Here is a 16,607-nt window from a genome sequence, read left to right as displayed (position 1 = left end):
CTCCAACTTATGGCCGAACAAATAAAATTAAAGATTTTTATTAAAATGAAGGTATTGTTGACCATACATTTAGAAAAAAAAATGATAAAGTTGATATACTTTTTAAATAATTATTAATTTCATTTGTTTGGTACATAAATTGGGTCATAACTAGTCTAGGCAAATTTGTTCTATAGGGAAGTGCTTTCACATCTCAAATGATGAGAAAATTATAAGTTTATCGAAAATAAAATATTTTAAAATTATATAATAGCATTTATTTTCATAATTAATTTACTTTCCAAGCAAACTTTTATTATCATCCAAATATGATAATTTAACTTTTTGCAATATTTTCCTAAAATTTTATTTTCCATAGAAAAATTAAATTTTGATAATCAAATATCACTTAAGAGTTGAAGGCATCACATTCTTGTCAAAATTTGTGATGATGATTTCACAGGGATGGAAGTAGGGGAGAGCAAATCGCGGATATAATCGAAATTTAAATCAAACCGAGTAATTTTTTCGGCTGCTAATAAATTAGTTTTGATTTGGATCGGTTAGTTATAAATATTAATTTGTTTTTTCAGTTATGGTGCAGTTAGCGTGAAAAAAAACCTCAACTAATCCAAATTCTATTCAAGATATATATATTTTTTTATCTCAGATTTTTTCTTTTGTCAAAACATTGTGTTTTTACCCCATATTAAAATAAAAGCAAGAGTGCAGACTATAATTGTATAGTTTTTATGACATGTGACAAAAATATGGTATAATTTTTGAATCACTAACAAAGAGGTCATGTTTAATTGGTTATTAACTGTAATTTTTTAACTAAAAGTTTAATAAATGCTTCTTTTAATATTAATCGTATTAATTGTTATTTGGATAGTTGAATTTATATATGACTACCATTGTAATTTTTGTTTGGACACTTGTGACTTATTGGATAAATTAATTAATTTTATTATTTATTTTTTTTATTCTATACAATTGTCTAAATTTATAAGCATATGTATCTAGTTGCTTTAAGAGTGTAAACTTATAAGCATATATGTATATAGTTGTTTTAAGAGTGCAAACTGCAAATCTGGAGACAAAAACATATATATTGCAAAAGTTTGAATCTAGATATTTTCTCGTAGTCGGTTTTAATTAACCAACTGAAAATATTAATCCATTTATTCGGACGGTTGCAGTTTTTTGTAATAAACCTCATATCATTGGGTTCGATTATTTGGCGCAACCGTTTTTTGTAATAAACCTCATATTATTGGGTTCGATTATTTGAATTGGTTCAAATTAACCGAATGCTCAACCCCTAGATAAAAGCATACTTACAATGCCACCCTAGATGGAAGCATACTTACATTGCCATTCTAAGCAGAACAGATGAGTCCGTTTCTAAATTTCCGTTACTAAACTTAAATATAGAGAACATAAAGAACAAGACCGAGAAAGTAGTTTGTTGTTGAATATAAAGAACATAGATATGATTAGAATGTATAACCTTCAATAACCTAATGTCACAGAGCGATAGTCCCTGCAGTACCCATGAGAAGAACACAATGGCCTTTCACAATTTGAGTCAAGTTTCTTGAATAATAACAAGGAATCCTAACAGAAATCGAAATAGACACATACCTAGATAGATTTGTTTCTTGCAGTCCCTGCAGCAAGCACAAATAAAAAGGCAAAAAGGACAAAGGCAAGAAGAGAGACAACCATCAATCTATAAACTAGGACAAACCATTATAAATATAAAACCAACCATTGTATTGACATCTACTCGATCATTAAACTACTATCCCACTGGTTTTGGACCTGATTGCATCAATAGTTACCCATATTTAATGCTACTATCAAATCCCATTAAACATAGCTTTAACCCCTAAAAATAGTGCAGCATTGATACAATTGCTGTGAGCTGCTAAATTTGATCCCTACATCCAAATTAAAAGGGGATAACATAAGCATCTTACAATGAGAGGGTTCACATGAAACTATAAAGTCGCGTAAGACAATCTACTGTCAGCAACAGAGTGACGAAATCTAAGTTTTAGGCTTCAGCTAATTTGCTATCCCCACCATTGATTTGTGGCCGAATCAACCAAGCTCCAACCCAAAATTAAAGGGACCAAAGAGTCAGCAGACAAATTTCTTTCTATTGAATGCAGATAAACTGAGACCAAAAGAAACAAGCACTGCATAAAACTTCCGAAAACAACTTCATAACACAGTTGAGAGATTGATGCCAAAAATCCATTACCAAAAGAGCAATCTCAAACATGCCCTGGCTGTTGATATTGACTGCAAATAGATGGCACTTAAATAAACCTGTCATTTCAAGTAGCAAAATAATGAACAGGCAGTGCTGCAGGGTCAAGTTCCCAAAAGCCTCTCAGGCTGCCACCCCTCTCTTCCGTTAGTCGAAAAGCAGGAATCTGATGGGAGAATCTAAGCAGTTCAACACGGAGAACCTCCATTGTAACAGCTGAACCATCCTCTAATTGAGCCTTGAAAACTGAGTTGAAACCTTCAACTTTCTCCAAAAGTGAAACTTTGATCACCAAATCATTTTCCTCCTGCACTTCCACTACATCATATTTACATTCATTCAATTCATAATGTTTAATTTCAGCAGACCAGTTCCTGTACAGTGCCCAAACCTGACCTTTCCTAGGAAAGATGGTATATTCATTTTTCTTACCAACAGGTTCTGCACTTAATTGATGTGAGAAGGAAACAGCAGATGTATAGGGCTGCGATTCACCCTTTTTAGTCCTAAATCTTCCACAGCAAATAGGCATATCTTTATCTTGCCATTGTATAACATCATTCGGTAGTGCACATGGAACAAGCCGCTTGAGCTGCAATTTGAAATCCTGACTAGTACCAGATTTTGTAATTTGACCATAGTACTTTGGTAAGCCATCCTCATTACTGTACAGAGACCAGATTTGACCAGCTTGAAACTTTTCAAAGGATTTCTCAGCATTGAAGTCAAAGAATTCTGGTTCTGGAATTTCGAGAGCTTCTGGGGTTGAAGTTGAAGGAACACTATGATCATCATTGGCAACTTCACATTTTATATCACTAGCCTGCTGAGCAGCAGTACGTCCTTCAGATTCCACATTGAATTTCACTTTATCTGATGATTTTGAACCTGTGCTGTCAGCATGAGTCTTACCAATATCAACCGCCATATCTTCAGCAACAGCAATCTCTTCGATATTTTGGGATAAAGAAGCAGGATCGAGTTCAAAAGATCCCTTTGGCACACCTTGTCTTTCCTCACCCGTCAATTTAAATGATGGAATCATGTGAGAGAAGCGGAACAATTCACCTGGTGGAATTTGAAATTTGTCTTTTCCTTCCTTCCTGATTCGACAAAAAAGACTCACATAGCCCTTAACCTTGCCCAAATATGCAACAGATGCACCAACATCCTCAGTATATTCTGACAAGATTTCTACAAATTCATATTCAAACTTCCGGTTAGGGTCTACATCAGATTTCCATCTAATATCCCAGTTCTTGAAGACTGCCCAAATTTCTCCTTTTCTTGGAAATATCTTGTAGGTGTCCTTCTGGCTGCCTTTTTCCCAGTCGATCTTATGGGAAAACATAAGACGATCTTCAGTATTTTCTGAGTGCCCATGTCTGAATTTACCACATGAGGCTGGCAAGTCCTCGCTGACCCATTCGATTCCATCATCATCATCTGGGTCTGGCTCCAGCCAGGTTACCCTCAATTTGAACCCTGGAGAGAAAACTTTCCTAATTCGAGCATAAAATCTAGGCATAGCATCCAAGGTATCATAAACAGCCCAGATCTGCCCTATCGAAAAGCACCTGTCATTCCTAATTTTGTCAAAGTCATTAAAATCTGGATCAGGATATTCATGGAGCTCAGGAACTGATGTAGATTTTGAGCTTGAATCTGATGCAGAATCAATATGAACCTCATTGATCTTCTTATGACCATTTTCTTCTAAAGAGCTCTTTGGACCTGCTTTTTGTTTCTCCCCATTATGACCTTTTGCACAAGAAGCTGAACCAGAATGCTTATTTGGTTCAATGAAATCATCCTTTGTGCCATTTCTGCAATCCTCTTCAGTTGAACAGAATGATCCACTCCCCTTGGCCCTTTTTGGATGGGTCGTAGAGTCTTCATCATCACTCAGATTTTCCTTGTAAGAAACATTCCGCTTATGCCGATCAGATCTCCTTCGGAACTCACCAAAACTTTTCGAATTCACTCCTGCATTGAAATCACCATCTTCACTGTCAATGCTACTATCAGAGTCACAACTTTCACTTGATTCTGCATCTTTCTTCCTTCGTCTCTTCCCATTTGCCTTTTGTGAAGCAAACTCAGAATTGCAACCTTTCTTTTGAAAGAAATCCATTTTAGGTTGCTCAGCACTTGACTTGCCCTGACGGTTAAGTTCTACTTTGCTAAAACTATTATTTGGCACATCTTTTCTTGGGGGAAATGCCGACTGGCTGAAGTTAGTTCCAGTTGGAGCCCCTTGCACACTCCGCTCATGTGCAATAAAAGGCTTAGTGCAAGTTTGGCAAATAAGAGACTTATTCTTAATTTCCACATAGTACTGGTACTTTACATTACAGTATGGACAAGCTGTCCAGAAAGTAGCACGGCCATTGGAGGAACCCTGTTGATCCGACTGCTGCATATGTTGCTGTTGAGGATTGAAGCCCATAAAGTTGTTCCTGGAATTGTTTTGAACCCCAATACTAGAGGTGTAAGCTGCTCTCTGTTGAGGCCTGTAAGGCGGTGCTGGTTTGCTTGTGGGAGCTTTTCGTTTAATGTCATGCAAGGACCTTTTTCCTCTGTCTAATAGCACCCTTTGAGCTTCACCAATCAACTTGAAAGCAGCCTCTGCACCAGGAAACTTATTTTTATCAGGATGAAGTAAGAGAGCAAACTTCCTGTACTGCTTCTTAATTGTGGCCTCATCAGCTGTCTGCTCAATCTGAAGGATGGCATACCAGTCCATCTCATTCCCAAAAAGTTTCTTATCAGCAGCACAATGCACATCACAAACCATTAGCATCTGGGAAATATTCTCCAAATCGTTATACAGCTGTTGGGCTTTGAGTGCAATTTTATGAGCACCATGAAAATCTTTGTTTTGCATCTTACTCTCAGCAATCCCCTTCGCCCTGATTGCCTCTTCTTTATTGCACTCCATCACTAATCAAACCACCAAAGTAACTGGCTCCAAATTGCTTCAAGTGCACAATACCACGAAGTTATTTTAAAGCATCATTGTTTCTTCAATAAATTAACCTGCAAAGTTCAAATGCTGAGCCTCCATAAAATCCCAGGAATCTCCACCTATCAACTTTTGTATCACATTGGGCCTGCAGATTTGTACTAATGAAAATTAACAAGAGCTTACCATTGACAAGGAAAGAAGAATAAAAGTAAACTGAAGCTAAAATCACATTTATGCTTCCAATCACTACATATTACATGAAAATAAGAGTTATTTCACTTTGCTTGTACAATGTCAAAGGTATGCTCATGCTTAGTACAAATTTTAGCAAACCACTAAACCAATGAACTAACTTTCAAGCAAAGTCTGCCTTATTTCATCTTTTGTTAAAACACAAATAAACCCATTACTGAATGAAATGAACTCTTCAAAGTTTAAAGGTACAAAAGAAATAAAATAAAATAAAACTTTGTTCTACTCTATCAACTTTCAAGGAAATGCCAAGTTCACTTCTTGCTCAGCTCTCTCTATCCATATCCATTTCCTTTCTTAAACAGACCCTGGCAAGATATTAGATGAAGTATAACAACACATTTGAGACCCAAAACCTAATTATACACAACTCCAACATATCCTGGACCCTAATTAACATAATTGTGAACTAAAACCCTAATTGCATTCAAATAGAGCAAAATCCAATTTAAACACATTCTTGGAATCAACAACCAACCAAGTAACTCATAACTAAGTACCACATACATGCAAAGGGAGCAAAGCAAGAAAAATGAAACCATAACATCAAGGTACGGTAATAAACCAGGCTTGTCTCTTATTTTCAAATATGGAAAATTCAGTGAAAAAAAGAACGAATTACAATCTAAGTTAATGAATGAGGGCTTACAAATTTGAAGCGATATTTAATCTAAGTTTGACAAAAATTTCTTTATTATCCAATCTAGTCATTTCCATTTGATGACAAGCTATATTGTGGTCAAAATTCCACTAAGGCCATTAGATAATGCTATTTTTTTCCATTAGCTTGTAAATAATGCTATGGTTATTGTCATTTTTTTTTATTCCCAAACTCTTGTAGCACATACAGTAATCATTCTAAAATTACTCATGCAAGGTTAAGAATGTTAATTGATGACACATCTAAAACGCAATTAAAGTAAAGCATTTTATGATTGAAAAACGAATCTATACCATGTCCTTACATTTTTCATGAAAGCAAACAGATATTATGATTTAGAACTCATATGAGAAACTTATATATAAGATTGAGAATATAGGAAGCAAAAAGAAAAATGACAAAGAGACAATTCCATGATCATCACACCACCAAGCAACTGCAACCTTCAAACAATTTCATCAACTTGGCATTTCTAATAAACGCAATACAACTTCACAAGTTCTTTCTTACCCTTTTCCCCATTTTGAAAATTTTATTCTTCTTTCTAAAAACAGGCTCAAGCTACACAAAATTGCTGCTATTATAAGATGAACTTGTATCCAAAAGTCTGTTCCATGGCCTGGAACCAATCAAATCCATTGGCAAGAATCAATTAGTGTAAAAAGTACTATACCTCATCATGCAATAACAGCTAAGTACCTTTAGATGCAACAAATTCAAGTATTATGGCTAACCTTAACCATTAAAAGTGCATCCACAGTAACAATTACATACAGTAGACACAACTACGCCAACAATTCAAATCAATTACCCAGTTTCAGCCACCTGATTCTTCATTTGTGATGAATGCATGTAAAAAAACCAAAGAAACATGGAAAAGTAAAAGTAAATTTCTATCTACTGCAGAAGAATTGCAAAAGCAAGTCTTCTTATTTAACAAAAAGAGCATATAAGAAAGATTCACAATGACTCAAATTTAGAAAAATTCACAAAAATGGCAATAAAAACATACTCTCTCTCATTCTCTCATCATCTTCTCACAAAGCAAACACTTATGTTTACTTTGAACATTGAAGCCTTACAATGAATTATTACAACATTGTTTCTAATTCATCAAGAAGATAAAATACTTCTATGTGGTCTAAAATTTATTTTGATACTGATAGTTATGGTGGCACGTTAATCTAGAGATCATTTAAAGCTACTGCATGCATATGCAAACGATCAAACATCCACATCTCAATAAAGAACAGAAAAAGGCAAAAGTTAGAAACAGATGATCCATACCAGTTCTTGCTCAAGCTGCTTCGACTATTCTACATGTTGTCCATGCACCAAATAAGAAGTTTACAGTTCTTGTTGGGTGATCTATTGAAGGAATTGTGATAACTGACAGCAAACAAAACAAAAGAAAAGGTAAAACAAAATGAAAATTTGTTGAACCCTAAAATTCGAAAAATGAAAAAGGAAAAAAAAAAAAAAAAGAAGAGGGATGACTAAAACGCAGAACTAAGCAGAAAACAAACCTGAAGGTTTTGATTGTTTCAATTGAGGAACTCAAAATAATGAATCTGAAATTAAAACCAAAAACCTATTAACTGAAAATGTTGTCCAGATAATAGCAAAATAAAATTAGCGAGCAAAATAAGTTTTCAGAAGAATATTAGATCTGAAATATGTTCTAACAACTAATTCTAACAACCACAAATTATACATAAAACATAGGTCAAGAACTCTACGCCCTAACTCACCCCCAAGACATCCACTGGCCTACTGTGATATTGCAACTTCAACAGAATACCGAAGCCAACTTCGTTAACACAGCGTTGCTTCAGTTGACATACATTTGCATTAGGGGAATGCTTTCTGTGCCAGTTACTACAACTGCCAATAGTCAGTTGACCATAAGGATTAGCCCAATACTCCTATACATGCAGAAGGAACAACCTAATATAGCTTTCTGGATATTTCAATACAACAACCTTTCACTCTGACTGCCCTATTCTAACAAATTAGCGTCGAAAATTTTGCAGAAAGTACTAAAAAGTTGAGTGCGACATATAAAGACAACTATACCTCGCATTTAGGGTTTTGATTTGGAGCCGCAGGATTATTAAGACTGAGCAAATAATCGAAATTGACTGTGAAATAAGCCTGAGAAGAAAGTGGAGAAGGCAGAAGAGGGTTTTTCTTTTGAAGAACTGCACCTCAAGAGAATACAGTAGCCGCACGAATATTCATAAAACCGGAACCCAAGACCCGATAATCAAATCAAAGGGCATAACGTTCTAGGTTGAAATTACTGTTTAGTCCTCCATATTTTACCTAAATTACTACTTTGTCCTTCGTTTTGATAATCTCTATACCAAACTACTAAATTAAACCAATCCGATTCGATTCAATTTTAGTTTGGTATTTTACATAATCGATTTGGTTTTAATTTAATAAAAGAAATTGAAATTTCTGTTCAATTTGATCTTTATTAAATTAAATAAGCATAAACCCACTTAAAAATAGTTGTAATCGAGTTGAATTGTTTTAATTCAATTCAATCTATTTGACTTATACTGGTTTGTTTCATTTTTAATTGAACCAATCAAATGCTCATCCCTAACTATTTCATGTACCTATTAAATAAATAAGTCTAAGTCTAAAAATGTATGCTTTAGACATTAAGAACCAATGAAAATACGCAAATACCTTGCATATACATAAGGGTCTAATACATATTCAAGTCTGAGCTCAAGGCCTTTGGGTATTCTAGTCAATGTAGAACTGCCTATAACAAATTCTTCACCTACGGAGAGATGCACATTATAGGTCTTTTGGTCTTATAGTGTCCATAGAGTCCCTTCCCTATGGAGACACCACCTGCTCTTAATAGAATATGATGCCTGCAACCTAGTTCACTTTAGCTCGGTCTCGCAAATCGACCTTGGTTGGCGGAGAGCATGACACCGAGTCTCCTCTAGCATGTCATTCTACGATATCTAACATACTATTTTCATCCCCTATTGCTTATAATTGTCCTTAGGCTTACCGTGGAATGGCTGTGTTCAATTCAGTAAAGTAAGAAGGGAAAAGCAAAAGGAAAAATTTCCTTACTCCCAACTCTTGTAACTTACCCACTCATATGTCTTGCTCTCTTCTCCTATGATCCAGTAGAAAGCATCAAAAGGACATAAAAAGAAGAGTTAGCAATTTTTTCAGTAGACTCTTGAAAACAAATCAATCAGATTATCTCATAAAAGTTTGTGTGATATGTGCAATCCAAGCTAAGGTAGAATAGTTTCTTATGAAATAGATATATTGAAATAAATCATACTTTACAGATAATTTAAGAGTTTTCAGACGATTATCTTTGAGATTTAATTGTCATATTATGCTTATTTGTTTGGAGATTCCCTAACTTATGAGGAGTATTTTATTCCTTTTTTTTTTCTTTTAGTATTAGGGGAGGGGGATTCAAACCTGAATCTATTGTCAAGTTGTATGTGTACTCATCACTAAGCTATACCTGGTGTGCAGGAGTGTTTTATTCTTCTATGACCTTGGAATATCATCAAAGTAAGATCAAATTAATGTCTATATATGTTGTTGTCTAGAGTTTTAAATTTTATAAATTTCCTTAGGAAGTTTGAAGGAAGAATCCGCAATGCTTTTACATTCCTTTTCAAATAGGTTGTGCCCAGTTAGCCAATACTACAGATAGTCACGAGCACAGAAGAAGAAGATGGAATCGAATACGGTGTTAATGAATTTCCTGAAGTGAAGCAAGGATATTAAGTATATATATCATAATTAGAACAATCATAACTACCTCATTAACACATTACGTTACAAACTCATTCCATAAAGGAATAGCGGGACGGGAACTCAATAAGTCTTAGATTATCCCCTCCGCTCAGTCCGGAAAAGCTTACTCCGGACCGTAGCCCCTTATTCCTTATCATCTTATTGAGTTTTTAAGAGTCTTAGTTCTAAGAGAATAATAAAGTGAAACAACTATAAGATGAAGAACAACTACAAAAAGGCAACTAGCTCTAACAACTATATTCAACTACATTATTGAATTGAAGAGGAACTGTTAAGAGCTTAATACCTTCTCCTATAAGAGTTTTTCTCAAGTCAAAAGTTCTTTAGGCCCGTCAATTGTCGTAGTTGTTCTTCATTGATTGATATATATACATATATCCCAACTAACAATATTAGACTTTTTTTATAATTATTTTATCAACTATTAAATTTTATATTTATAAATAAAAAGTATTGAGCTTGATATTAGTAGAGTTTGCTTTGATTTTCTTTTTTCCTATCACCATGAAATCTAGCAAATAAATAAGACTTGCAAAATAAAAAATAAAAATTTGAAAAGAAAAAAAAATTATCTTGTAATAATAAATCCATAACACAAAGAATTACATGCAAATTCCACTAAATATGAATTTACAATAAACAATCATACAGCAATTGAAATATTTACTAACCTTGTTGGGTTCTCAAATAGCTAAGGACAAAATTAAGGCTATAATCAAATTCACATAGACGATAGCTAGTGGAAAAGGAGGATAAGAGGGGCATTAACAACTTGTGAAATCCTAAAATTTTAGGAATTGTTAATTGGTAAACAACTTGCGAATAAAGTACAGCTTGTGAATTCAAGGGAAAAAATAATGGGTGTAGATATAAATTAATCAATTATCATTAAACGTTATCATGTATAATATTTAATGAAATGCTCCATCAACCTTTAAAATCTATTATAAATATTATATTGTTGAAAGGTTTAGCAGAAATAATTCAACGCTAAGTTTTACTCGAAAATCGATTACCGAACGAGACTTTAGTTAGCATATTTTTTATTTTGATAAAATATAACTAGATTCCTAAATTATGTTCAAGTTAAAATTTAAATCCCTTTATATTTAATAAAGCATTATAATGTCCCTAACTTATGTTTTATCTCACTCTCAAGTCCTATCAAAATGAGTTATTTCCATCCAAAAAATAAGTATATTATTATGTCTAAAAAGTGTATCTAACTAAAAGAGTTTACTTTTTGGATGGAAGGACCTAATAGTGAGACGGAAAATTAAGTTGGAGACGTCATAGTAATTTCTCAAATATAGAGTGACTTAAGTGTTAATGTTAATATGATTTAGGGACTAGTTATATTTAACGCTATTTTTTGCTATAATGTGGACCCTATTTTTTGTTCTGATACCAAATGATGCGGAACTCCAAGAATTGTGTCTTAACACTCCAAATCGAATTTGATATATAAATCCTAAATCCCAAATTAGAAACTCTAATTCTCAAATTAGGAGTTTCTTACTAGATGGAATTGTGGATCTTGACCCAATATCCAACTAGAAGTATGAATTAAAGATATCAAGGTAAAATGAATAAATGCCACAAAGATAAATTATATTTGATAAGTTCAAAAGCAAGTTCAATGAGAACCAAAGATAATTCGTCTCTCTTGAATTAAAATGCATAAATTGGAACATCTCTTCAATGCTTGAAAGCTAAGTATTTATAAGCTAAGAAACCTTAAAAACTAAATAAAATATAAAGCCCAATTTAAATAAGCCCAGCTACGCTAATTAAAACATAAAACTAATTAAAAGACTCAAGAGTCACATGTTTGGATCATGTTAATTAGCCTTGTATCTTCTTTCAAGTCCATCTTTTTATGATCACCGTGTGCTTGTTGTCTTTCTGTTTTCAACACACGTCATACCCTCTTTCTTGGACCTCAAATTCGAATCTTTATTGCTCCGTAAATATATTATTGTATCTCTTCCTTCAAGTACAACTAAATCAATACATATCCTCGATCAAATAGAAAATTCTTGAGTTCCTTATCTTGCATAAGATCATTTTGAAAAGAATATAGAATCATCTCTTCTAACCACTAGAAGTGTTATCCTCTTAGTTCTAAAACATTCATTTTATCAAAATATTTGGCCAATTTTTTGCGCTTTTGAGTACCTGCTATAGATTACAATAAAATAAAAGTGACCACTATCACAATTATCAATAAATTTAAAAAGATCATGTTTTATTGGTTGCATAAAAATGCTATGCAACTCATTTTCAAATATAGAATCGACTTGATGTGTAATTCCTTTAATAGACGTCGGTTCCTTTTGTAATTCCATCTTAGCTATAATCGAATTCTCTTCAACTAGTTGAATCTTTTTCACTTTCTCTTCAATTAATGGCTCTAATTTACTATTGATAAAAAAAAAACAAACTTTCTCCTTTTTTTTTTTTCCTCCAACGTAAGATTATCAGCTTGTACTTGTTGTAAATCAAGAGGTGCCAAAGTTATTTTTCTTCCATCTTTCGTTAAAGAACAAGTTCCTTTGACTTTATCATGATTAACAAACCTATTAACATGTCATGGTCTTCCCAAAAGCAAGTGATTAGAACTTATTGGAGTTACATCACATAATATCTCATCTTTGTACTTTCCTATTGAAAATGGTAGAAGAACTTGTGTAGTCACCCTTACCTCACTACTTTCATTTAGCCACTAAAACTTGTATGGATTAGGATGTTTAGAAGTAGATATCCTTAATTTTTCTACAAAGTAAGTAGAAACTATATTGACACAACTATTTTCATCAATAATAATTCCACCAATCTTATCACTAGTTACGGAGAACGTAGCATGTTAATATCCTCACTTTCTGCTTATCATTACTATTTCCATAAGCATTAGGAATATTCTTTGGTTGCTTCCTTTGTAGGTTATCAATAAGTGCATCTTGTCTTTTTATTCTCTCTCTTATCTCTTCAAACATCACAATTATGTGCTCGAACCGTTGGTATATGTCATTCTATTAGCAATTTCTGCAGCTATATATGCACAAAATACTTGATTAAAATATTTTTTGCGGTTTGAATATTTGATTGTAAAAGTTTTTTCATTTAGACAAAAATAGAAAATTTTGAAAAGTTTGTACATCAAATCTACAATTGTCCATATTAATTATGCTAACTTTTAAGGATTAAATAGTAATTTGAAATTTAATTTTTTGAATAATTCTGACGCCAAAATATTAGAAAAAAAAAAAAAAACAGAAAGAAAAAAACGTGTAAACGGTGGCTGCCGGTGTATTGAACAGAGAGAGAGAGAGAGAGAGGGGATGCATCTGAAAAAGGCCTTATGGAGCTCCGGCTTAAAGGACAATTCAAGTGAAGGAGATCCACAGGCACAAGCGTCGGTCACGGCAGTCGAGGAGTTAGTTAACTCATTGAATAGACAAAGATTGTACCGAGAGGTCACTCTCGCTCTTCGAACAAGCCTCAAAGATGCTCGCGCCGAATTCTCCTTCCTCCGCCTCCGTGGCCTCCGCTTTCTGCTTAACTTCCTCAGATCCGTTGCACAGTCCGACGCCACTATCAACCTCTTTTGCCAAACACAATCTATACCGGAACTTCAAGGTTTGATTCCTTTGAAATTTAAATTAAATTCGCTCATTCAATTGAGAGAAACTGAAAAATGAAAATTATGAATGGAATTGATATTGGCAGTGGTTCCTGTTCTGTTTCGGCATTCTCTCAAGGAAACAGAGGATGACAAAGTGGACAGTTTGGATCATATATTTGGAGTCGAGCCTTTGAAGATTACTGGTCCTTCAACAGGTGCAGAGGTTGCGCTTGCGCTTCGTGTTTTGGAAGGTTGTTGTCTTCTCCACAGAGAAAGCACGATTTTGGCCCATCAACATAAGGCTATTGAGGTATGGGTTCTTATCTCGAAATTATGTACTAAAATTTAGGAATTCAATTCACTTAATATGGCTGTTGATCCTTCTTGTCCATTTTCATTCATTCAGCGAAGTCAGTAAGCTGGTAAAGGAATCCAATTCTTCCAATATGTATAAATGTGCTTATATGTGAATCATGTGCTTTATCATAATGGTTTTGTAGTGTTGTTTATTTCCATGGCATTTTCTTAGAATTTCTTGGATAAAAAATTTGAGCTGTTTGGCTTGGAATCTGTTACTTGCAGGTTTTGTTGCATATATTGTCTACTAGAGGTGCGGCAGAGCAAGGTGCCTGTTTAGATGCTCTAATCTCAATAATGCTAGATTCATCATCCAATCAAATGGTATTTACTTTTCTCTTATTGAAGTTCATTTTTAATGAAGTAGATTCACTCGATATGTTTATCTAAATTTAATGTCCAATCAGTTTCTGCTTTTTCCCCTAGATTTTGCAGCAAAACAGTTAGAGATAATAGGATAATATGATGTTTTAACTTAATAGGTGTACCACATCTATATGCTTGCACACTGTTAAAAATGAACTCGATTTTATAGTATCTCCTGTGAAGGCTGTCATTGATAATATCCATTTAGCCCTGAATTCAAGTTAAATCTCATCAATTGTTAACTTGCTTGTAGGAATTATTGCGCTTACATTTGCAATCATTTTTCTGGTAATCTTATGAAAATAAATCACTATAATGACTGGCACTCATGTAGGATATAAAAATGTACTTTTAAGTATTTAATACAGCATGGGCAGAATGGAGGAGCTCTTATAGACTGCCCTAATTAGCTCGTTTGACTTTTGTTGATTGTAAAACTTCCTTTTCCTGTTAAATAAAGATGTGATTCTGATTTACGGATTTTGATGGTTGGTTTGACCTTGAGTTCTCCCATCATTTTCTATATGGGACCCCAGTCAAGTGACTTGAATTTCTATGGTTTTGTTTAGGAAGGAGATTAAATGAATATAGCTCATTTAAAGCTTACTATCAAAGAAATAGTTGCTGAAAATTTTGTATCAAAATTAGGGTTTCAAGGAAGTAGACTTATTTGTCTGTGGCTAATTAGAGTTTAGGAAGGTAAATGAAGGGATTTCGTTTAGGGTTAATATCAAATGAAACAGGGGCCTTGATTTTGTGCTCTCAAAGATGAAGGGTTATGCTGATGCTGTGAACAGCACTTACGCATGGTACCTTGGTTGTTTCAAGGCTATTATAGTGCTAACCAGTTGGTGTATGGTTTTTTTCCCTTTATTGTTTGTTCTTTTGTAATTATGTTTTGGGTTGCTACAACATATGTTCTCTGCTGTAAGGCTAGGACTTCTTTGCTTTTCAGATTGCACACCAAGTCATTCTAGTACTTTGCTAGGTCTAAAGAAGCTACTTTTAAAACTTATTGCAATCACAGCTAAGATTAAGATTTCTTCAACCTGCTGAATCATGTTATTTAATGGATTCAAAACCTCTGTTTTGTCATGTAACATCCCTATTTGCTCAGGATTTTGAGGTTTGTAATGGCATTGAGGAAGTAACAGTGCTTATCAGGGACAAGCAAGTGGATGAAAATCTCAGGTAATATTAAATTTTCATCAGCTCATGTGCTCCCCGTTTATTTATTTATTAGTTCTTTTATGACATACATTACATGTTGTCATTGCTCATTTTTTACTTGTCATTTATAATCTTCCATTAGTTTTTTTTATCATGGGATCTTTTATCCTGGTCGGAGGAAAAATTACCAAATGTTTAGCATTCCCTAATGCTTAGCGCCGATGGGTTTTTATTTGAATATTTTTGAAAGAAAAAGGAAAAGTATGCCTTCGCCATATGAAATATAATATAAAAATTAAGTAATAATAGCATGGCATTTCTTTTATATTCTTTAGATTTTTATAATATTAATATATGATGTACATTGAGATTAACATGAATGAATGATTAATTAATTAATAAAATAATAGTCAAAAATAATATATATATATATATATATATATATATATATATATATATACTGTAATTCAACTTATAAATCACCATTTATTCAAAATATACTCTAGCTACATATAACACAATCCCATTTTCATTTCATGCTCTAGGTTACTTTGGATTTGATTAAGAATGTCAAAGTTACACTTTTTTCTTCTCCTTATTTCTTGGCTTGAGTATATATTGTGAGTCACAGTTTATTGCTAAAGTACAACGATTTTATCTCTTGCTAGGTTGAAATGTGGGGAGTTCTTGCTGCTACTCATCGGTCATGTTAATGGTAGGGAAGCACCTCCGATGCTTACCATACATGAAGACATCAGGCGACTTCTTGGTGAGAAATCGGCCTCCTTGATATGGGCAGCCAGTCAATTTGGCTCAACCCTTGACCCTGAACAAAGACTGACTGCACTACATATCCAAGCTCGCAGAGTGCTCGAGTCACTGGATCTGTACTAATTTGAAAGATAAAATACTTGTTTTGAATTTGTTGCTCTCTTTTATCAACTGTAATTGCTGACTAGGAAATGCAAATACCTACTGTAGATAGTATCAATTCTAACTCCCGAATTGCCTACTAATTGTCATGCTGCGTTCAACCTTCAAGCTTTCATAGCCCTGAAAAATTCTTCTAGCCCCATTGTAAAATCATGGCATCACTCACTGATTATGTATTACGTTGTGTGTTTCTCTGTAA

The 16,607-nt window shown here is 33.7% G+C and overlaps 2 protein-coding genes across 5 annotated transcripts; one reads left to right on the top strand and one right to left on the bottom strand.

Annotated features, from left to right (window-relative positions):
* Positions 1–1,715: 1,715 nt before the first annotated feature.
* LOC105647118 (hypothetical protein) lies at positions 1,716–8,384 on the bottom strand. 4 transcript variants are annotated; one of them, XM_012233111.4, is made up of 5 exons: positions 8,218–8,384; positions 7,893–8,025; positions 7,668–7,712; positions 7,429–7,530; positions 1,716–5,373 (listed from the first exon to the last, which is right to left on the bottom strand). In XM_012233111.4, exon 5 carries the CDS (start codon positions 5,199–5,201, stop codon positions 2,328–2,330), a length of 2,874 nt encoding a protein of 957 aa, XP_012088501.2. In that variant the 5' UTR covers positions 5,202–5,373; positions 7,429–7,530; positions 7,668–7,712; positions 7,893–8,025; positions 8,218–8,384; the 3' UTR covers positions 1,716–2,327. The 4 variants fall into 4 exon arrangements, with proteins under 4 accessions (XP_012088501.2, XP_020540151.2, XP_020540150.2 ...); XM_020684492.3 differs by having other exon boundaries at positions 7,893–8,019; XM_020684491.3 differs by lacking the exon at positions 7,893–8,025 and adding an exon at positions 6,652–6,760.
* A 4,837-nt stretch (positions 8,385–13,221) lies between these two features.
* Positions 13,222–16,607, top strand: ISI1 (binding protein). The gene is made up of 5 exons (XM_037637603.2): positions 13,222–13,596; positions 13,687–13,892; positions 14,165–14,263; positions 15,423–15,496; positions 16,144–16,607. Exons 1-5 carry the CDS (start codon positions 13,299–13,301, stop codon positions 16,367–16,369), a joined length of 903 nt encoding a protein of 300 aa, XP_037493531.1. The 5' UTR covers positions 13,222–13,298; the 3' UTR covers positions 16,370–16,607.

The sequence above is a fragment of the Jatropha curcas genome, chromosome 4, assembly GCF_041381405.1.
Source record: "Jatropha curcas cultivar XTBG-Jc1 chromosome 4, XTBG_Jcur_1.0, whole genome shotgun sequence".
NCBI lineage: Eukaryota > Viridiplantae > Streptophyta > Magnoliopsida > Malpighiales > Euphorbiaceae > Jatropha > Jatropha curcas.
This window is presented reverse-complemented; position numbering and strand designations above follow the sequence as displayed.